Source organism: Rhinatrema bivittatum, chromosome 4 (genome assembly GCF_901001135.1).
Source record: "Rhinatrema bivittatum chromosome 4, aRhiBiv1.1, whole genome shotgun sequence".
NCBI classification, from domain to species: domain Eukaryota; kingdom Metazoa; phylum Chordata; class Amphibia; order Gymnophiona; family Rhinatrematidae; genus Rhinatrema; species Rhinatrema bivittatum.
In genome coordinates, this window is record NC_042618.1 from 180,017,083 (window position 1) to 180,040,163 (window position 23,081).

The window sequence follows — 23,081 nt, forward strand, 5'->3', positions numbered from 1 at the left end:
GAAGCTTGACCGACGTGCCGCAAATGCGCAGTAGAGAGCAGCTCTACCGCGCATGCGCGGGCGAGCACGTCGGCCAGAGCTTGCCCGTAACAAAAATGGCACTGGGAGGAGCGGCAGCGGCGAGGAGCAGCGGCAAGGAGCAGTGGCGGTGGCGGCAAGGACCAGTAGCGGTGGCGGCGGTGGCAGCAAGGCGCAGTAGCGGCGAGCATGCGCGAGGGAGGGAGGGACCTCCCCCAGAGATCTTCTGTTTGTGCCATCTGGAGGGGGAGTGACTGAGGGGAGGGGGAGGGGGAGAGGGGAGGTAGTGACTGAGGGAGGAGGGAGTGACTGAGGGGGGAGGGGGAGGGAGACTAGAGAGGGGAGATGGGAGGGAGAATAGAGGGTGAGGGGAGAATGAGGTGGGAGGGAGGAGAATGAGGGGGAGGGGGAAGGAAATGGACTGAAAAAAATTTTTAATGTAGCCCGTTGTTACGGGCTTAACGGCTAGTATATTTAGAAATGATCTGGAAAGAAATACAATGAGTGAGGTAATCAAATTTGCAGATGATACAAAATTGTTCAGAGTAATTAAATCACAAGCAGATTGTGATAAATTGCAGGAAGATCTGAGACTGGAAAATTGGGCATCCAAATGGCAGATGAAATTTAATGTGGATAAGTGCAAGGTGATGCATATAAGGAAAAATAACCCATGCTATAGTTACACAATGTTAGGTTCCATATTAGGAGCTACCACCCAAGAAAGAGATCTAGGCGTCATAGTGGATAACACATTGAAATTATTGGTTCAGTGTGCTGCAGCAGTCAAAAAAGCAAACAGAATGTTGGGAATTATTAGAAAGAGAATGGTGAATAAAACAAAAAATGGCATAATGCCTCTGTATCACTCCATGGTGAGACCACACCTTGAATACTGTGTACAGTTCTGGTCACCGCATCTCCAAAAAGATATAGTTGCGATGGAGAAGGTACAGAGAAGGGTGACCAAAATGATAAAGGGGATGGAACAGCTCCCCTATGAGGAACGACTAAAGAGGTTAGGACTTTTCAGCTTGGAGAAAAGAAGGCTGTGGAGGATATGATAGAGGTGTTTAAAATCATGAGAGGTCTAGAATGGGTAAATGTGAATCGGTTATTTACTCTTTCAGATAAGAGAAGGACCCAGTATGGCATGTTCTTATGTTCTTAACTGGCAGTAATAATTAGTGAATCCTAGAAATCATTCAAGAGCCTTAAGGCTCACTGCTCAGAGCCAGTTCTGCATGGTGACCAGCTTGTCAGGCAGGATCCATCCGAAGACTGTAGTTAGAGACCATGTATCTCAGAAAGGGTAATTCTGATTGCTCAAAAGAGCATTTTTCTAGACTGGCATACAGCCGTTTTTCTCTTAGTAAATGCAATTTGACTTTAACGTAAAGAGAGTGGGAAAAAGGAGTCTGTCAAATAGCTCTGATATGAGAGGTAGGGAATAATGGTTTCTTCTGGTGATACAATTAAGACCATGGTAAACGATACAAAGTCATAGAGGCCCATCTTTCTTCCCTATGAAGAAAAGTCCAGCCTTGGCTGGAGAAGTGGAGGGTTGAATAAATCCCTGTTCAAGATTCTCTTTTATATAGTCAGACATGGCATGTGTTTCTGGAACCGATAGAGAATACACCCTGCCACCAGATGGGACGGTGCCAGGAAGAAGATAGCATCTCAGCTTGTTTCTAGCTGAAATAAATCTATATAAGCAGTGTATATTCGTGGATGCTCAGGTGATACAGGAAGTGTGGCCAGGGCAAAGAACAGGAATGGTGCATCCATCTGTGGAAGCAGGTGGGACCTCAGTGAGAAACATCAGCCAATACCCAATCAACCAATGGTTTATATTCACAAGCCATGTCAGTCCCAGTATAGCTGGGTTTACATATTTGACTGAATGAAGAAGGAAATATGTTCTTTATGCAAGACTTCCATCTGTAAAGTCAAAGGAGCAAAGGCAGTTTGCAACTTCCCAGTATATGGTTCCCCATATCCTGAGGAAATCATACGTGGAGGGTTCAGTTGAACAACTGGAAGGTTGTGCTTCTGCAGCAGTTCATCAATAAAATTCCAGGCTGCTCTGGAGTCCAAGAGTGCCTGGGTGGAGATTTCCTTGGTCTCGGTCTTCAGTAACACAGGAACCAACATTTACGGAGAGGGGAAAGATAAGAATGACCTAGGGTTGCCTCCTTGACCAGAATTAGTCACGAGAGTTTCCTGACTTCATCAGGCACTGTGTGGCATAATGCCAAGCTCCAGCGCAATACAGGCAGAGGTTGAGATATTTGTGTCTTGGTTTCTCCTCTTCAGAGAGTTTAGCCCCCAGCCGTATAGGTTCCTTCATGGCTGGGGGTGACATGGACTCCCTGGGGGAAGATATGGGTGGTCTTTGAAACTGTAGAGCCAATTTCTGTTGTCTACGGTAGCAGTCTTTCGCCCTAGAATCTCACATCAAATTTAATGCAGATGACAATGAGGATGTCCAGTTCCATAGGTACATCTTTCTCTGCCAACTCATCTTTAATGCAGATTAGCAAGACTTTGCCCAAAAAATGGCTAGCAGAGTTTACTGATTCAACCTGAGTTCAGATGCAAAGATCCTAAACTGGAAGGCATAGTTGCCAACAGACTTACTGCCCTGGTGAATTCGAAGTAGGTCTGCAGCAGCAAAGGAAGAATGTCTGGGCTCGTTAAAAATTTTGCAGAACAGGTCCAGGAACCTTTCAAGGTTTCCCACAGAGAAGAGGACCAGTCTAGAGCAGACCCAGAGAGTAATGAGAGGATATATTTAGATTGTTTTATATTCTGCTTTTTGTACTTCAAAGTGGATTACATTTAGGTACTAGAGGTATTCCCCTATCCTCAGAGGGCTTATAATCTAAGGGGTAGATTTTAAAAGAAAGCGCGATCGCGTACTTTTGTTGGCGTACCAGGCGCCAACAAAAGTACGCTTGATTTTATAAGATACGTGCGTAGCCGCGCGTATCTTATAAAATCCTGGATCAGCGCGCGCAAGGCTGCCGATTTTGGGCAGCCGGCGCGCGCCGAGCCACGCAGCCTGCCTCCGTTCCCTCCGAGGCCGCTCCGAAATCAGAGCGGCCTCGGAGGGAACTTTCTTTCACCCTCCCCTCACCTTCCCCTCCCTTCCCCTACCTAACCCACCCCCCCGGCCCTATCTAAACCCCCCCCCACACCTTTATCCACGGATTTACGCCTCACAGAGTGAGACGTAAATCCATGCGCGCCAGCGGGCTGCTGGCGTGCTGAGACCCGACCCTGGGGTGGTTCCGGAGGGCGCGGCCACGCCCCCGGAACGCCCCGGCCCGAAACCATGCCCCCGGGCCCGCCCCCAAACGCCGCGTTGTTCGGTCCCGCCCCCTGACATGCCCCCGACATGCCCCCTTCCAAAAACCCCGGGACCTACGCGCGTCCCGGGGTTCTGCGCGCACCGGCGGCCTATGGAAAATAGGCGCGCTGGCGCGCAAGGCCCTGCTCGCGTAAATCCAGGCGGATTTACGCGAGCAGGGCTTTTAAAATCCGCCCCACAGTTTGTACCTGAGGCAATGGAGGGTAAAGGGATTTGCCCAAGGTCACAAGAAGTGACAGTGGGACTTGAACCTTGATCTCTTGGTTTGTAGCCCCCCTGCTCTAACCACTAGGCTACTCCTACACTCTATCTTGGTCTGATCATTAGGAAAAGAAGCTGCTTGTAGTTCAAATTGCATCAAGCACTGGTTGAGGAATCCTTGCCAGGTCTTAGATTCCCTGTTGTAAGGGGATGAGGTACAATATATGGAACTGAGGTGGGCATGCATCCTTGTATCGAAGAAGGCTGTTCTGGAGGTGGGTGGGACCTGGGCCTGCAAGTCATCCAGGTGTATGGTTAGACCTTAAAGCAATTTGATTATCAGTGTTAGCTGGTCTTGCTGTTGTAGAACCATGAGAGTTAATCCGGATGTCATCTGAGACGAGGGCAAGTCCACCGAGCTCATGGCCTCAGCAATCTGTCATGGCGTGTGAGTCCTTAGACTGTGATGTGGTAGCTACTACCCAGCACACAACAGAGTCCACGCTAACATCAGGCAGACCCGCTACTGGACTGGGACTAAGGGAGTGCTTTCTTTCTTTCTTTCTTTATGTATTTATTTATCTATTTAATTAATTAATTGAAAATTTTGTATGCCGTCATTCGCAAGAAACATCACAACGGTTCACATCATAGAATCATAAAATCATAAAAAACAACAATAATTATGGAGGTTAAAATACAGTAAGATATTCAATATAAAATAACATTACTAATAAAAGACGGGTAAAAGAAAAACATGATAATAATCGCTTTTTCATTCTAGCTACTTCTTTCCTCTAAATGGTCTGCATAGGCCTGTTCGAAGAGCCATGTCTTCAATGCTTTCTTAAAAGCTTTAAACTCTGATTCGAGACGTAATTCGGTGGGCATTGTGTTCCAAATACAGGGACCAGCGATAGAGATGGTGGGCTGAATTTACTGACGGGATTTGCAATAGTCCTTTATTAGATGATCTTAATGATCTTTGTGGGGTGTGAAGCCGAATTAAGAAATTCAGCCAATCTGTTTTTTGACCATGTTTAGCTTTATGTAAAATGCAGCATGCCTTATAATGTATTCTCTGTGAAATCGGTAACCAATGTAAATTAATCAGAACAGGGGTAATATGATCCCGTTTTTTACAATTTGTTAGCACTCTCGCCGCAGAGTTTTGGAGCACCTGTAAAAGGTGGTTTGTGGAAGACCCAGAAGAGAGTTACAATAGTCCAGTGATGAGAAAGTTAACGCTTGCAACACTAATCAAAAATCATTGATATCCAATAGCGGCTTCAATTTTCTCAGGACCAACAATTTATAATAACCTTCCCTTAGTTTTAAAGAGATATGTTTTTTGAAATTCAATTGACAATCAATGGTTATCCCTAGAGCTTTAACTGAATCAGAGAGCATTAGTTTAATATTATTTGGTAAAACAAGAGTATTATTGGTATTAAGCGTATTATTTTTTGGTTTCCTATCAAGGAGAATGATTTCAGTTTTCTCCATGTTTAAAGCTAATTTCATGTGACATAGTAATTGATTAATGGCAGCGAGATAAATGGTTATTAATTTGAAAGTTTGTTCAATTATATCTGATACAGGAATCAAAAGCCAAATGTCATCAACATAAATATAAAAATTCAGGCCTAAGCCTGCCAAGAGGTGACAAACTGGCAGGAAATAAATATTAAACAGTGTTGCCGATAAGGCAGAACCCTGTGGAACCCCTGTTTGGAGTTCAGTTTTGTCAGAGAGGGTATTACCTATTTTAACTTGAAAGGATCTTTGCTTTAAAAATGAAGTGATCCATCCAAGAGTCTTATTTATAAGACCAATCTCTTCCAATCTTGTAGTTAGGATATCATGGTCTATCGTGTCGAACGCTGCCGACAAATCAAGTAAAACAAGAATATATTTTTGACCCGAATCAAAACCTTTTAGTACTGTATCGGTCAATGACAATAATAATGTTTCTGTGTTTAAATGTTGGCGGAAGCCAAATTGATTTGGATACAAGATGTTATTTGATTCCAAGTGTTCTACCAGTTGTTTGTGAACAATTTATTCAATTATTTTTGATAGGCAGGACAGGTTTGATATCGGCCTATAATTACTCAGAAGATCTGGGTTCAGGCTAGGTTTTTTAAAAATAGGTTTAATAATAGCAGATTTCAAGTCTTCTGGATGGTAGCCTTCAGATAAGGAAAGATTAACAATTTTTGCAAAAATTGCTTCACCTGAGCCAGCCTTGTTCCCCTCAGGTTGAGCCCTTGGGTTCGGAAGCTGATAGGATGTAGGCAAGAGTCCACAGCCAAAGAGTAGCTCCGATGTTGGGTCAGCAGCAGACAGACAACGTCAGAATAGGTGAAGGGTCCAGACGGGCAGCAAGCAGGCAGTCTCTGGGTCCAGGCGAGGGTCGAGGCAGGCAGCAAACAGACAGATTCCAGGTTCGGGCAAGGGTCAAGCAGCAAGAAAAAGACACAAATAAGCAACCAGTACTGCAAGGCAGAGGAGCTGTTGCTGAGCCAGTGTCTAGTTGCAGCGCTGGTGTTTAAAAAGGCCCAGCAGGTTGAAGTCATAGGAAGGCACCGTGGTGAGGTTTCTTCTGTGGGGCCTTTAAGACCATGAAGTGCAAGCACTTAGCAGAAGGAGGGGCGACAGCTTCAGTGCAGCATGATGGTGTCCTAATCTTGGAGCGATTCCAAGGTGAGTGCCAGCCAGCCGTGACGGGGTGACTGTGGTTGGCCAATAGTTACATTTTCCTCCTCCCACCCCACTTTGCCCTGCTTCATAATCCTTCCCTTTTCTCCCTTCATTTTCACATCGTTCTCATGTATATACTGTCCCCCTCATCCTCTAGTGCCCTTTATCTACGACATCATTAACATCCTCCTCTTATTCTTACCTGCCCTGTCATCATCCTTGGAGGCTTTAATATTCTCTCTCTCACTGTGGGCTTGATTTTCTAATCTCCCATTCTGCCTATAGAAAAAAAGCTTAGAGGCTGATTTAAAAAAAAACAAACCAGGGTGCCTCACATAAGTGTCTCACTTTTAGGAAAAATTTCAACTAAACTTAGGGTCCTAAGTTTTGCACTGGAAATAAATGCCTAACTTTAAGAACCTAAAACTGGGTGCTTAAATTTAGGCCTGCTATTCAGTCGCCTCAGTTAGGAACCCAAGTTAAGCACCTAGCACTGGAAATCAGCACCGAGTGCTTAACTTCCTTCCCCTGACCTGGCCCCTCCTACAATTTAGGATCCTAAGTGCTGGTGCCCAGTAAAACTAGGAGCCTAAATTTAGGGGCTTAGTGCGAGGAATTCTCATATTGACAGATCTAGCCACCTAACTCCTTAAGTTAATTGCCTAACGGGCGGATTTTAAAAGCCCTGCTCGCGTAAATCCGGGCGGATTTACGCGAGCAGGGCCCTTGCGCGCCGGCGCGCCTATTTTGCATAGGCTGCCGGCGCGCACAGAGCCCCGGGACGCGCGTAAGTCCCGGGGTTTTTTTTGAAGGGGGCGTTTCGGGGGCGGGACCGGGGCGAGGCGCCGGCCCGGGGGCGTGGTCGAGGCCTCCGGACCAGCCCCCGGGTCAGATGACAGCGCGCCAGCAGTCTGCTGGCGCTCGTAGATTTACGTCTGCTTCTCGCAGGCTTAAATCTAGGGACAAAGGTAAGGGGGGGGGGTTTAGATAGGGCCGGGGGGGGGGTGGGTTAGGTAGGGGAAGGGAGGGAAAGGTGAGGGGAGGGAACGGAGGCAGGCTGCGCGGCTCGGCGCGCACAGGCTGCCCAAAATCGGCAGCCTTGCGCGCGCCGATCCAGGATTTTATAAGATATGCGCGGCTATGCGCGTATCTTATAAAATCCTGCGTACTTTTGTTCGCGCCTGCTGCGTGAACAAAAGTACGCGATTGCGCTTTTTAAAAAAAATCTACCCCTAAATCTTTTAAATATCAGCCTCTTAGTAAAACAGGCCCTATATACCTCATTCAGAGTCATTACTAGGCACGTTAATGCCCAAGGCACGTAAGTGCATTTGCACCCCTCTGCCGCCCCCCCCCCCTCCCCAACACACCCACACTGATCCCTGCTCCTCTCTCCATCTACCCCTCCACTCTGATCCTCAGGCATTTTTCATTCTCTAGCATATTCCCCTCCCTCTCCGGCCTAGATGGTAGGAAAACAGCAGAACTCTTCCTCGCTTTTTATCTGCTGCCAGCCCATGCTTGCATTTCAGTCATTTTTTTTTCACCATCCAAAGGATCTTTGAGCCCTGGACGAGGTCCCTGCCCCTCCTACTCATACTCCCGGTTACCAGTTAGAGCTGATCCTCTCTGGAGGTAATCCTGCAACAACCGCACATACATTTTCAATCCAGTATGCACATGAGTTACACCAGTTATTAAAGAAGTATGCACATACTTTCCTTCTGAAAATTATTCCACCAAAAATACTTGCACACAATTACACCTGATAATTTTTGGGGCGGAAAACTGATGCACATAGTTTTTGCATTTTCAAAAGTATGTATGTAAATGTAAACCTCTCCTCAACCTCTCCCCCAGGAACACCTCTGCTTGCTGTTGGTAAACGTATGCACATGCAGGCTATATTCATGTAAGTCTGCCTGCATATCGAGTGCACAATTTTGTAACAGCCCCTTTCAATAAGTAAAAGAGCATTTAACCCTGGAAAATGCCTCGGAAAAGTCCCATTTTTAAAGCCTGCACTGCCTCCCTCTCTGTCTGATCATTCCAGTCTGACATTTGATGTCTGTTTCTACTGCCTAGCCTTCTTGTCTCCTGTTATAGCCATGCCTGCCATATTAACCCTCACTTTATGTTAACACCTTTAAAGGTGAATTTCTAAACTCACGTGCGGGCGTCCAAGTGCGTGTGGTTCCCGGCACGTGCACATGGACGCGCCAATTTTATAACATGAGTGCGTTGTCACACGCATGTTATAAAATCGGCTCTCCTTATGCACATGCGTGCCAAATTTTATATCAGCGTGCACGGGGGGGGGGGGGGGGAATTTTAGTACATGCGTGCGGCAACAGACTAGGCCATTCCCCAGTTCCCTCCCAGTCCGCTCCAATAAAGGAGCAGACTGGGAGGGAACTCCTAAACCCCCTAACTAACCTGCCTCCCTTTTCCCCTATCCTCCCCAACCCCTGAAACCCCTCTATCTTTTTTTTTTGTTTTTATACTTACCTGCTTTCCGGAGCAGTAGTAGGTTGCACAGGCCCAGCCAGTTGCCGGCGCGCGCTTCATTGGGACAGTGCCTAATGGCGCTGTCCTGGCCAGCCCCATGCCCCATCCAGACCCCACCTCACCCCTCCCCCTGCCCGCACCTTTTTCAGCACGCCGGTCTTCAGTGCGTGCCGGGAGATACGTGCGTGGGCCAGCCTTGCGCATATCTCCTGGTTTTTTACATGCACCAGCCATTTAAAAATTAGCCTGTTAGTGAATTTATCTCTTTTGGTTGCTTCTATCACTATTTCATGTCATTCTTCCAACCCTTTCCTCAGTCTCCTGTGTTGTCTTTTTTTTTGACTCGCTGCCATTGCTTCCTGGATGCATTCTCATCTTATGCTGAACACCATCAAAACTCGAGCTTCTCTTCTTCCCAAGTAAACATCAGGTGGTTTTTTTTTTCTCTTTTGACTCTGCCCCTCTTTGTTTTTCTGTCTCTGCCAAAGGTCTTGGAGTGCTTTCTGACCCTTCATGCTTTATGCCACCTCCTGCCTCTAGTATCTGTTTTTACTTTGGCTTCCTTCAAAATGACATTCATAAGTTTGCCCTCCTCTAATTTGATGCCACACGGCACCTCTGTCAAGCTTGCTTCATCTCCTGCTCAGCCTACTGCAGTAGTGTCCTGGTTGGGCTCCCTGTTTTCTCATTTTATTCATTACATCGCCAAACCTCCACGTCACACCTGCTCATTTTCTGAAATCCTGCTATTTCTCTTTCTCCTATCTTCTGTCTCTGCCCCGGTTACCCGTTCAGATATCAGTAACAAGCCAAACAACCAGTTTCTGCCTTAAAATGCGTACATGGCTTAGTTCCACCATACCTTTCTTCCCTTGTTTCCTGTTGTACCCCTGAATGTCCCTTATGTGCTCAATGTTGCAGCTTCCGCAGTTTCTTGTGGCTCACTTTGCACTTTGTGATTAAGCACTCTCCCTCTTTGCTCACATTTCGTTCTTATTGAAAGATCCACTTTCACGTAATCGCCCATTAAATTCCATCTTAAAAAAATATTCTTTGTACCATTTACCACTCAGTATGTTCACCTTATTCCACCATGAGTTCTGTTTTCTTAAGTTGCCCATGGGTAGGGCACCAAAAAGATACAGACAAATACAATTTCCGCCCTCCAATCCAGATAGAATGACAGCAATACCTGATTATAGTAATACAGTAGATGACTGAAAATGAAGACCACATTTTCCAAACCAGTTCAGATTCTTCCATTTTGAGTAAATGCATTAGTGGAATGCCTTTTGATTTGTTTTTGCTGTGTCTTGTCTGTTTGTCTTGATTAGATTGTAAACTCCAAGGAGTAGGAACTGTCCATAGGAGGGTGATTTTAAAAGGGACTTCTGTTGGTAAAATATTGTTTTATGTATAGAAATAGCCTTTTACAAAATTGTCAACCCAATAAGCATGTATATATCATGTTTGTAAATATGTTTATCTGCACTAAGCGGAGGCATTCCCACAGATAGGGGTTTGTACTTACGCTTATACGTTTCCATTTCTAAAAGCATGCATGCAAAATTTCCCAAAATCTTTGTGTACAGTTTTACTGGATGCAATTATCTGCAGGTGGTTCTGATGGAATAATTTTCAAAAATTAAAAACTGGTGCACCACATGTGTGTATTTTCCATGTGTGTCTGTAGGGCACTGCGTGCATTTAGTATATGATATGCAAATCATGATGAGGATGATCATAGTTATAAAAATCAAAAGTATATTAATTTCACTTTATGTTTCTGGATTTCGTTTTGGTCCAAAGTTGATTGTCTAGGATTTTAGCATACCAAAAGAGGAAACATTTGTTTCATTTTGAATCCCACTCTCCTTGCCCTTCACCCATCCAGCCCATTCTCCTGTTTCTTTTATAGATTGTTAGAGAAGCAAAGGCTTGATTTCACGTAGCTTTTACCAGTTCGTTAACCTGGTCCTTGTCCAGGGGAGGAGCTGAAGCAAGATGCTGGATGTGTAATCTCTGGCTTGGGAGTGCTTCACTTCACTGAGAGTTTTTCAGCATGGGCAGGAAAAGGAAAAGGGGAGAATTGGTTCCACCACCTCATTACTTGCCCCTAAGATTGGCCTCATGGATTAGCATGTGTGGCACTCGAGTAGGGCTAAAGCTTCAGAAAGCGCATTGGCAGTAGAAGAAAGGGTGTCGACACTGCAGCACTGAACTCCTGAGGCTTCTTTGCGCTCAGGAGGAAGCATTCCTCCTGCCAGCACTGCAGTTGCCAGGAAGACCAGTAGCCAGCGATGAAGCTCCAGAGACGCCAAGAGATGATGTGGCTAGAGCAGCAGGAGCTTTGACAGGAAATGGGAGCTCTCTCAGTGGTTCAACACCACTTGTCTCGCTGCAAGGAATTCTGGGCGGGGGCCTCTCTGAATCTGGAAGCACCACTGCCTCTGGTAACCCGGAACATACCCCATGGACCATGATGGCAAGTACCGGGAAAGAAACTGGTGGAAGTTAAGGAAGACTCTGGGAGAATTTCTTTTTAAGGTTGTGAGTACTCCTGTGACCCCAACTCTAGTCAGTTTTTTTTCTCTTTCTCTCTTTCCTAGCCCTCCACCTAATTTTTCACTGGGGTAAGTGTGGGCACTGATAGTGAGAATGGAGACATCACTGACTGTTACTCACTAGAGTACATGGGAACCACAAAAAAAAAAAAATGTCCTCATAACATTGGGTTATTAGCAAACAAGATGAGCAATTGCTTAGTTGTGAAAAAATGATATTGTCCTTGGAAGTATCTAATATGACTCTCATTAAGGACAATATGGCACTTTGAAACGAAATAGAGATCTTGGAGACTGCTACAAGGAAAAATTTGTGTTTTACCAATTTCCCTAAATTCCCTACTATACCACCACTGGAAATGTTGAACAAATATTTTTTGGGAAGTTCTAAAGTATCCTGTAGAAGCTTTTCCACCATTTTCTAAGCTGTACTATTTGCTGTTGTATAACAGCAGAGTTACTCCTGGGGGGGGGGGGGGGGGCAGAAATAAGTGATCTTACAGTGGACAGTTTGGATTTAACAGAAATGTTGGAATCCTCCACAGAAGTGATTTCAAGAGCTACTTTACAAGTATTGTTTACTTTGGAGCCTACTAAGAACTGGACATTGAGATCTCTTTTTGGAACCAAGGACTGTATGTCTTATAATGGTAAGATCAGAGATCATCCTGACTTGAGTAAGGTAACCCAAACAAAACACAGATCTTTTTTGAGTTGCATCTACATCTAGGGTCTTTGGAAGCTGATTTTGTTTTTTTATTTTTCCTGCCATATTTATTGTTCAGTTTGGGAGTAATATTTTTTTTATTTTTTTTGATTGAGGAAGTTTGTTGAACAGGGAAAATTGAATGTCAGCATTCCATCATTGTTTGCTGCTTAGTCGGTATTTGGATTAATTACACTAGTTGTTTTTTATGCATTTACAATGGTTATACTGTGTTCTTCAATATTTGTGTGCCCCCCCCCCCCCCCACCCCTTGGTCCAGACTATGAATTATCCCTATGCTTGGGGTAAGGAATACCCACAAGAGAAATTATATCCAGTAATATGATTTGTCTTTGGGTTCCTGGCCTGAGTGGGGGATGAGACAGGGTCCCAGTTACCTCTATACCATAATTCTATGCCCTTACCAAACAACCTCTCACTTGTGGCACCACTGACCAGATAAAATCATCACACCAGAATAAACAGTAATTAACCCTTTGGCTAGTATTGTGTAAGTAGACAGTAAATCCAACCAGAAAATTAAATGGGAAAAGTACAGTAGTGATGTATTATATAAACTTGCAGTTTTCTTATTTTAAATTAGGTAATACAAAACACTTGGTATGGCCTGTTAGTCATATAGAAAGTAAAAAAAAAAAAAAAAAAAGGAACATTCATAGAGAAGGTTGGAAGGGAAAAGCAGTGCAGTATGCAACTTTCAAAAATTGTTTTTACCCCTGAGTAATCAAAAAAGGGGAGGGGGAACAGATCCACTCCAATGTTACCAGTTTGTAAAGTGTTCATCCTGTCCCAAATGTGTGGAAAAAAGAATCAAGAAAATGAAGAAGTCTCTCTCTTGATGGTAGAGCTGGCTACATGACAAAACCAAATAGGTAAGCACAGCAGTGTGTCAAAGATCTATCTCTCCTGGGGAGCTTCCCCAAATGATTTACTTGGTACTAAACAGAAATATGGCCTGGTTTCAGTCTCTTACAAAAAGACCATGGATACCAGTTCTTCTTTCCCAGTACCTGCCAGAAAGGGTTTATGCTTGACTTCGGCTGAAACAGTTAAGATGAGATATTGAATTTGTGTCAAAAAGCAAAGAAATAAACCTCCCTCCTCTGCTAAAATATTATCTGTGCGAAGTTTAGATTACTTAATTCAGGAGGGTGATCCAGTCATGTGCTCCTGGCTCTCAGCTCCTGGCTCCTCTGTCCCTTGTTGGGATTTTACATGTAGCTTGGCTTTGAAGCAAGAACAGCTTCCTCAGAGCACAGACTTCTGTCTCTCCCTCTCAATAATTAGCTCTTCAGGAGAACTGATTGCAGGGCTGCTAGAGGCACATCTTTCTTTCTGGCTCCTGGCTCCAACACCTGGCTGTCTCTGCCCCACACATATAGACAAATTACTTATTTTCTACTTTAAATGGGCTCCCAGCATTCCTTTGGCTTCCTCCTCTGCTGGCTATGTAGTGCTGTTCTCTGGGCAGGCTAAACAGTACAGTCCTTTTCACAACTTGTTACCACTGTGAGTACTGGAAGCCAGTTCTTGTCAATCACAGGAGAGCACCACAGGGATTTTTGATGTATTTTTATATTCTTTCACCTTGGCTGTGGCAGCTTGGCAGGCTCTGCAGGGTTGAAAATCTTTTTTTTGACAGGTCCAAAACACATCATTCAGATCCAGATGCAGCTCAGTACACATTCTAAGGCTCAACACAAGTTAAGCTCTTGGGGGCAGTTACCTGGTTTACAGTAGCTTGCTACATTTGTTTTTTCCCCTTTTAGGATCAGTTGTATGTTAGATTCTTTCCCCTTATTGTGAAGTTTAAACTTTGGGGGTTAAATTCCAGTTTTTCCTTTATTGTTAAACAGTAACTTATTTTTAATTAGTCTCCTAGACATATTTCTTTTCAACATGCATTAGATTTGATTATTTTTTGAGAAAATGTTATGAATTATGTTTTTTTTAAATTGGTCCCTGTCCACCTGTTGACTTTCAATCTTAAACGCTGGTTCCCTAAACACTCTTATTTGTCTTGTCTGTCTGCCTGTCTTGACTAGAGTTTTAGCGCCATACAGCAGATATTGTCTCTTTTGTGTCTCTACAATGCTGCACACACCCCGTAGTGTTATATAACTGCATAATAGTAGCAGTAATAATTTGTAGTAGCAATCTTTCCAGACTCATCATTAGCATTTCCAGTAATCAACAGGTTTCCATTAAAGCATCTGTTTGTGCTTCCATTGATAAACCAGAAATCTAATGTATTATGTTTTTTTTTAGGTTGTCCTGGGGCTTGCTGTACACTGTCTTCATTTTCATTATATCCAACGTGCTGACAATTCTCATATATACAGGGCTGTTCACCGAAAGTAGCTATTTTGTGATTCTTCTCCTGTTTTTCTTCTATGGCATATCATCAGTAAGTCTCACATCCATCACCTCTGTCTTTTGTTTTGCATGCTAAACAGTTGTTTCCATTTTATAACTTACATTTTTCCATCTCATTCAAAGATATAGGGGGTAATGCATTAAAACTCATGCTAATAACTCGCAATGCATTTAATTTTAGCATATGCATTAAAAAAGTATGGCAATTGAGCGTGAACACTATTCGTGTGCATGCTAACCCATAAAACTGTACCATATCTGTGTGCTAAGTAGTGGGATACTGCTAAAAATACCCAAATGGAGCATATGCACTCCTCTTTTCCCCATGTCTCAGCCTCTTTGCTTAGAAAGTAAGCCGGGCATATAGGACCACTTGTTAGCAGTGAAGACAGCAGAAGGCAGAAGAGGAGCTGAAAAAAGAGAAGAGACTTAGGAGAGGAAAAGCCAAAAATAAGGCACTCAACTCAGATGTCTGCCAAGCAGACGGTCCAACATCAGCAGGTGCTTCAGCCATGCCAGGCACATCATTCCTATTGATGCAAGGGAGAGGAATCTGCAGATCCTGAGTCAGGAGGATATCCATATCCGACCATTCTCTCCCTCCTCCCCCTGCCAGGAACTCCCCAAAGTGTTAGGACAGCAGCAGTGGCATTTTGACAGTTGTTCATGCTGAAGCCTGCAATTATCTTTGGAAAGACAAACCTTGGCAATGACCAGCAAAGCAGGATCAGACAACTGGCAGTACCACTGTGTGCCCATCCCCTGAAGTTATACCCCTCTCTTCCATTGAGTCCACTCCCACGCATGCCACACAGCAGTGGTTATCTCTCGGACATGATTCAAATTTGGGACAAGCTGGAGAGGGGCATCCAACTTTGGGTGGAAAGAGGCTATCTCACGAATATCCCTCATAAATACCTTCCGTAAGGGACTTGCAGTTCAGCTGCTGGAGCACCTGTCTTGTAGATTGTTTGTAGTGTCTGTTACTATGCAGGACATAAGAACACATGGAGTACAACATTTCAGCACAATCATGGCTTTTAATTGGAACTTGTGGCATGAGCCTTAATTTGCAATATCTAAAACATTGTGCCTTATATACTATGTTCTATTAACATCAAACAGTTTTTGAAAAACATTTGTAATTAGTGAATCGTTAGATTGAAAACATATTTTCTTGTCTAAATAAATGTGTAATTTTTTTAGGGAGTGCTCAAGTGTGTGTTGGTGTCTCTCTTTTCCGGCCTCCCCTTTGCTCTCTCCCTCTCTACTGTTTCTCCTCGGTCCTCAACTCTTCACCTCTTACAATTTCTTCTGCTCTAACAACCCCATCTTTTCCATCGGTAACTTCCAATGCATCCTGTTAGCCAAGGCCTTGACATAGTTTGCACACTAAAAAGTTAACACATAGTCTGAGGTAGGTGTGAAATCTTGGCATTAGTGAATGCATACTAAATAGTGCCCGAAGAAGAGCATACCATGATCCTAACAGCAGTGGTATGATTGCATCTAACTTCCAAGAACAAATTGGGTAACCTACATGAACAATGAAAACAACATTAATAGAGATGGTAAGCTACTTCAGGCTTCTAAGAAGACCGGGGTAACCTGCATGAAGTAAATGTTTAAAACCAATAGTTCAGTGAGCATAGGGAGGCTGGATGTTTTGGAAAATATCCTTGTTGGTTTCAGTGGCTATGGTAGATTTTTAAAATCTTGGTGCTAACACATGGAGAAGAATTAAGTGTTGGTCCTGTAAGAATCAAACAGAATGTTGTGATGCCACTCATGGAGCCCATTCCGCGAGCAATCTCTCACCTATCCCGACGCTGCCTGCCCTGCCTTGCAGCAGTAGCTGCAGCTTCTCTTGCTGCTGTCGCTACTGTCCTCACTTGTCACTGCAGGCCTTTCTCTACCTTTGCGGCTGGGGAGCCGCCAATGCTCTTTGCGGCATGGAGTGCCGTTGCTGACTCTACCTCCTGTGCGGCTGGGGAGCTGCCACTGATGCTGCTCTTCACCGCACGGAGTGCCACCTCTGATTCCACCTCCTGTGCAGCTGGGATGCCGCTGTTGCTGCCTCCCTTGCCTGATGCCAGGCTCCTGCTTAGGTATGCGCGCTTGCCTCTTTTCTAGTTTAAAGGGCCTGTGGCGGGAAAAGCCCTGCGGCCCCTATTGATGATGTCACCATCTTGTCCTGCCTTCAGCCCTATAAAAGGGGCTCTCCATCAGTTCATCGGTGCCTTCACAAAGAGTTCATAGTCATCCATGGTGTGTCTTCCTTCAAGGTCTTCCGTGTTCATTGCTCTGTTTTGATAGTCTTCATGTTCCTTGTTAGATTTTTATTTATTTTATTTATTTAAAACTTTTTTATACCGACATTCATTTTCATATCACATCGGTTTACAAATAACAGGGTAAAAATAGAACAAGATTTAGAAGAAGAAAATAAAAGTTACATGTAAAAGGGAGATGAAGGAACAAGTTGGGCAGAGTAGAGGAAAAAGCAGGGTCCAGTGGACTTAAGGAATGCAGTTAAATAAGAGATTGGAGTAAGCGAAAACTATGTACAGTTGAGTTCCTGATTCTCTTGTTCCTGTTCCAGTTCTGGTTCCTGCTCTCCTTGTTCCTCTTCAGAGCTCTGTCATGTCACTTGTCCTGTGTTCCTGGTCTCCTGCCGGTTCCTCGTCCAGTCTTCTGAATCTTCATCTCATCTGAATCTTCAATCAAGTTCCTGATGTTTCGGTCTTCATTCCAAGGTCAGCCTTCTGGAGTCTCCCATGTCTTTCCTCCAAGCGTGCCAGGATCTTGGTCCGTGACCAGCCACAAGCAGCTGTGTAGGGTGCTTCCTGGCACAGGGCCTGTTTCCAAGTCAAGTCCTCGGAGTCCATCCTTGTTTTTAGAGTTCCAAGTTCCAAATCAAGTCTCGAGTTTCTGTTTGTGTACCAAGTTCTGGGCTCGTGGAGCTTATCCAGCCAGCGGATCTCCTTGTTCCTCATTCCAAGACATGTTCCTTGTTCCAAGTGATGTCCTGACTTTTGTTCTCCTCTGAGTCTCAGTCCTGAGCCTGTCCCACTCCCCGCGTGGTCCATGACCAACCTGTGGCAGGTTGTGTAGGATGCGCAGTAAGTCAGCATGGTCCGTGATCAGCCAATGGGGGGCTGTGTGGGGCGCGCTGAGGTTCAGTTTCTCGGGAAGCTGGACTCCTCCTGTACCTGAGTCTCCGACTCAAGTTCCAAGACTTCTGAGTTTCTCAAGCTTCATCTGAGTTCCATGTCATGTCGTGTCCTGTCCTCAACTTTCATTTGTCCTGACGCACAAGCCGTTCCCAAGCGGCAGGTCTGAAAGGGCTAGTGAGTGGCCGGAGGGCTACCCCAGAGACCAGCATAAGAACATAAGAACATGCCATACTGGGTCAGACCAAATGTCCATCAAGCCCAGCATCCTGTTTCCAACAGTGGCCAATCCAGGCCATAAGAACCTGGCAAGTACCCAAAAACTAAATCTATTCCATGTTACCATTGCTAATAATAGCAGTGGCTATTTTCTAAGTCAACTTAATTAATAGCAGGTAATGGACTTCTCCTCCAAGAACTTATCCAATCCTTTTTAAACACAGCTATACTAACTGCACTAACCACATCCTCTGACAACAAATTCCAGAGTTTAATTGTGCATTGAATAAAAAAGAACTTTCTCCGATTAGTTTTAAATGTGCCACATGCTAACTTCATGGAGTGCCCCCTAGTCTTTCTATTATCCGAAACCAATTAACATCTACCCGTTCTAGACCTCTCATGATTTTAAACACCTCCAAGCTGAAAAGTCCTAACCTCCAAGCTGAAAAGTCCTAACCTCTTTAGTCTTTCCTCATAGGGGATCTGTTCCATTCCCCTTATCATTTTGGTAGCCCTTCTCTGTACCTTCTCCATCGCAACTATATCTTTTTGGAGATGCGGTGACCAGAACTGTACACAGTATTCAAGGTGCGGTCTCACCAAGGAGCTATACAGAGGCATTATGACATTTTCCATTTTATTCACCATTCCCTTTCTAATAATTCCCAACATTCTGTTTGTTTTTTTGACTGCTGCAGCACACTTAACCGACAATTTCAATGTGTTATCCACTATGATGCCTAGATCTCTTTCTTGGGTTGTAGCACCTAATATGGAACCTAACATTGTGTAACTATAGCATGGGTTATTTTTCCCTATATGCATCACCTTGCACTTATTCACATTAAATTTCATCTGCCATTTTGATGCCCAATTTTCCAGTCTCACAAGGTCTTCCTGCAATTTATCACAATCTGATTGTGATTTAACTACGCTGAACAATTTTGTATCATTTGCAAATTTGATTATCTCACTCGTATTTCTTTCCAGATCATTTATAAATATATTGAAAAGTAAGGGTCCCAATACAGATCCCTGAAGCACTCCACTACCCACTCCCTTCCACTGAGAAAATTGTCCATTTAATCCTACTCTCTGTTTCCTGTGTTTTAGCCAGTTTGCAATCCACGAAAGGACATCGCCACCTATCCCAAGACTTTTTACTTTTCCCAGAAGCCTCTCATGAGGAACTTTGTCAAACGCCTTCTGAAAATCCAAGTATACTACATCTACTGGTTCACTTTTATCCACATGTTTATTAATTCCTTCAAAAAAGTGAAGCAGATTTGTGAGGCAAGATTTGCCTTGGGTAAAGCCATGCTGACTTTGTTCCATTAAACCATGTCTTTCTATATGTTCTGTGATTTTGATATTTAGAACACTTTCCACTATTTTTCCTGGCACTGAAGTCAAGCTAACCGGTCTGTAGTTTCCCGGATCGCCCCTGGAGCCCTTTTTAAATATTGGGGTTAAATTAGCTATTTTCCAGTCTTCAGGGACAATGGATAATTTTAATGATAGGTTACAAATTTTTACTAATAGGTTTGAAATTTCATTTTTTAGTTCCTTCAAAACTCTGGGGTGTATACCATCCGGTCCAGGTGATTTACTACTCTTCAGTTTGTCAATCAGGTCTACCACATCTTCTAGGTTCACCGTGATTTGATTCAGTCCATCTGAATCATTACCCATGAAAACCTTCTCCAGTACAGGTACCTCCCCAACATCCTCTTCAGTAAAAACCGAAGCAAAGAAATCATTTAATCTTTTCGCGATGGCCTTATCTTCTCTAAGTGCCCCTTTAACTTCTCGATCATCTAACAGTCCAACTGACTCCCTCACAGGCTTTCTGCTTCGGATATATTTTAAAAAGTTTTTACTGTGAGTTTTTGCCTCTACAACCAATTACTTTTCAAATTCTCTCTTAGCCTGTCTTATCAATGTCTTACATTTAACTTGCCAACGTTTATGCATTATCCTATTTTCTTCTGTTGGATCCTTCTTCCAATTTTTGAATGAAGCATTGCGTTGTTGGGTCTCATTTTGTGCATACAGGCTCAGTGGAGGCAGGAGGGTGCTACATTTCAAGTTCCAAGCTACGTTCCAAGTTCCAAGTCTAGCCCGTGCTGGAATTGCTCACCTCCCACGGTGCTTCCTTTGAACCTCGCAGTGAGGTTGCACTGTAGTCCAAGGGCTCACGCTTGTTTGAGCAAGTGACCACATTCCCCAAGCTCACAACACAGAAAGATGAGGCCTGACATGGCCTTCCAGTGCTAGTGGTAGAGGCCCAGTACTTCAACACAGTTTATGCATGCTTGGGATTGAAATAGAGGCAAGTGGTAGGAAATGGACTGAAAGTTAAGGTAAAAGATATGATGAGATTTCGGGGGACAGAACTAGTAGGCTGTTTATGGATATTACGTGCTTATCTACCCAAAGTGAAAGAATCTCAAATGGGTGACTGGATAAGCCATTTTGGCTTTTTTTGTCATTCGCTATGTATTTTTTTGTGTGCTCTCTAATATCTGATTAGCATGTGATGTTCCTTCATGTATATGCAGATAGAAACTAATTTTAGCATATGCCAACTAATGATTTCAGACCCAGGTTTATCATATACTATAAACAAGGCTGGATACAATCATATTTGGTGCCCTAGGCGAACTTTTGATCATTCACCCCCTCCCCCAACTTAACTACTGGTAGCAGTAGCTCCAATACAATGCTCCTTCTTTGATGGTATTGGCTCTGGTACAACACCCCTCTAGACCCTACACTGGCAGGATTTTGCCACCCCAAAATCTTGGTGCTCTAGGCAACCGCCTAGTTTGCCTAATGGAAGCACCAGCCCTGACTATAAAGTCTTAGGGGTCGATATTCAAAAGATATGTAAGATATAACCGGCTTTAGTCAGGTTTTACCTTGGTTAAATTTGCCCTATTAAAAATGTGGGCCTACTAACGTCTTAAATTTGTGTAACTAAAATTGCTAATTTAGCCAGGGAGAAAGGGGATGGAGCAATGCAATTTTGAGTGGATAGACTGAGATGGATATTCAGCTACACAATTAGCCAAGCAAGTGCAGTTGAATATCCATTCAGCGATAACCAGGGAAATGTACCTAGTTTTCTTAACCACTCTTCAGGATTTTGAAAATAAATCCCTTACTGCATAGCACACTATTGTTTGTGCATATTAAATTATGTTAGCATGCAAATTAAACTTTAGTGCATAGACCCTAAGTTAACAGGAAGAATAATTTAATCGTGCCACATGGACACACCGATTTTATAACATGTGCGGGCGGTGCGCACAGGGGGGCCTAATATTACAAACATACATGCGGTGACAAGATCAGACCTTTCCCAGTTCCCTCCCAGTCCGCTCCAATTAAGGAGCAGACTGGGAAGGACCTTTCCTACCCCCCTACCTAATCTCTCTTCCCCTTCCCCTTCCCCTTCCCCTTCCCACTCCCTAAACCTTTTCTCCTACCTTTAGTTTTTTTTTATTTTGTTGCTTACTGCTCCATTGGAGCGCGTGGCCGGGCCCCTTTGAAAATGCATGTATTGCGCACAAGGCCCAGCCATGCATGTAACCCCCATTTTTCACTCGTGCAGTGTTTTGAAAATCTACCCGTTAGTGTTCAGGAATTTCTTTTGTTTTTTTTATTTTTAATAAATTCTTTTTATTGCTCCCCTTTTCGGTTTTTTTATGAGGACTTGTGATTTATTTCCTATGTGACTCTTGTTTATTTGTAGTTCTTTACCTTGTTTTATTTAATGTATGATATAAAACTTAATAAATAAATTGAAAAAAAAAATAAAAGAAATGGGAAATTTCCAGTAAGATCTCAGTCTCGATGCTGATTCAGAATCCCCTGGATGATGAAGATCATCTCATGAAAATCTAGTCTCTGAGGGGCTGCTTACATTACCGATCGAGATAGCCACTTGACTGAGGTTTTCCCGCTCCCAGTTGCATAAATCCAACGCATAACTTGGTCATCCGTGCCGTCCCTCAATTTATATTTCAATATCATTGCTTATTATACATCCCAGGTGGCAATGAAATGAAAAATGATAGACCTAAAGCAGTTTTCTTTCATCAAACATGTTGCAGAACTGCAGGAGGACAACAGCACTCAGGCCACATCTGAAGTGGGAGGCAGAAATTCTGAAGGGGATTATGATTTTGCTTAATATCCCTTCGGGTGGCTCTGACATGCCCTCTCGGGAGGAACTAAGGAGCTGGTTTATTGAATTATGAATGGATAAGAAACAACACAAGCAAGACCTGCTTGCATTGATCGTGGAGGTTCAAGACAACATGGCGGCCCTGGACACTCAAGTTGATGATTTGAATATGTGCATGGAAAAGCAGGATGATTCCTTTCAAAAAATGCTAGATCGAAAGAAAGCCTTGCAAACTGAATGTGGGGTTTTGGCTGAGAAGCTAGAGGACTTGAAAAACCGCTCTAGGCGGTGCAGTCTACGGATTCAGGGCTTACTGGAGTCACCTGAACATTCTAAACTGCATGACTGTGGCGTTATCGGTCTATGAACTCGTATTAAAATTGAAAGAGCTCACAGAGTGGCAGCAACCCGAACTGACAATAAAGCACTGGACATTATTCTGTGTCTGCACAGTTATGCTCTAAAGTCACAACTTTATACTGCAGCCCACAAAAAAATGATTGGCTCTTGGAGGGGCACAAAATTCTCATTTTTAATGATTTAGCCCCTACAACACTGTGCAAATGATTCAAATTGAAAGACGTTTCCAAAGTGTTCCGAGCAGAGAGCATCCATTTCCGATGGACTTTTCCCTTTGGCCCTGGATTCACGTTGAAGGGCATTTCTCATCGTAAAGTCACCGGTGGAGGCCGCGGAGATCTTCAGGCATGCAAATCTTCCTGTTACTTTTGAGGTAACCAAGATGGCTGACATCACCACCAAATTGGTCACACCTCTGTGCTGACAAAGGGCTGGAAAAGGTGGCCGAAGATTGCGATGTCATTCGGGAGATGATCGCCACTCCAAATCTGGCCCGGGCTGATAATTTTATTGGTTATCTCCTTGCTCCAAGAAACTTGTTTTGTTGTGCTGCATATGCTTTGTTGCATTCAACCTTTACAGTATTACTGTGATATTTACTCGTAAAGAGCCTCTTGTTGTTTAGATGTTCCCATTAAGGGAAGTCTGTTATTTAGCAAAG

At 43.8% G+C, this 23,081-nt stretch overlaps 1 protein-coding gene across 2 annotated transcripts in view; it reads left to right on the forward strand.

Annotated features, from left to right (window-relative positions):
- The window catches only part of LOC115090341 (ATP-binding cassette sub-family A member 9-like), a 306,577-nt gene that overhangs the window by 48,025 nt on the left and 235,471 nt on the right, over positions 1-23,081 (forward strand). For both annotated transcript variants that reach the window (XM_029599290.1, XM_029599291.1), the window contains exon 6: positions 14,366-14,504. In XM_029599290.1, the coding sequence (XP_029455150.1) occupies positions 14,366-14,504 (139 nt within the window). The remainder of the gene's footprint in view (positions 1-14,365; positions 14,505-23,081) is intronic.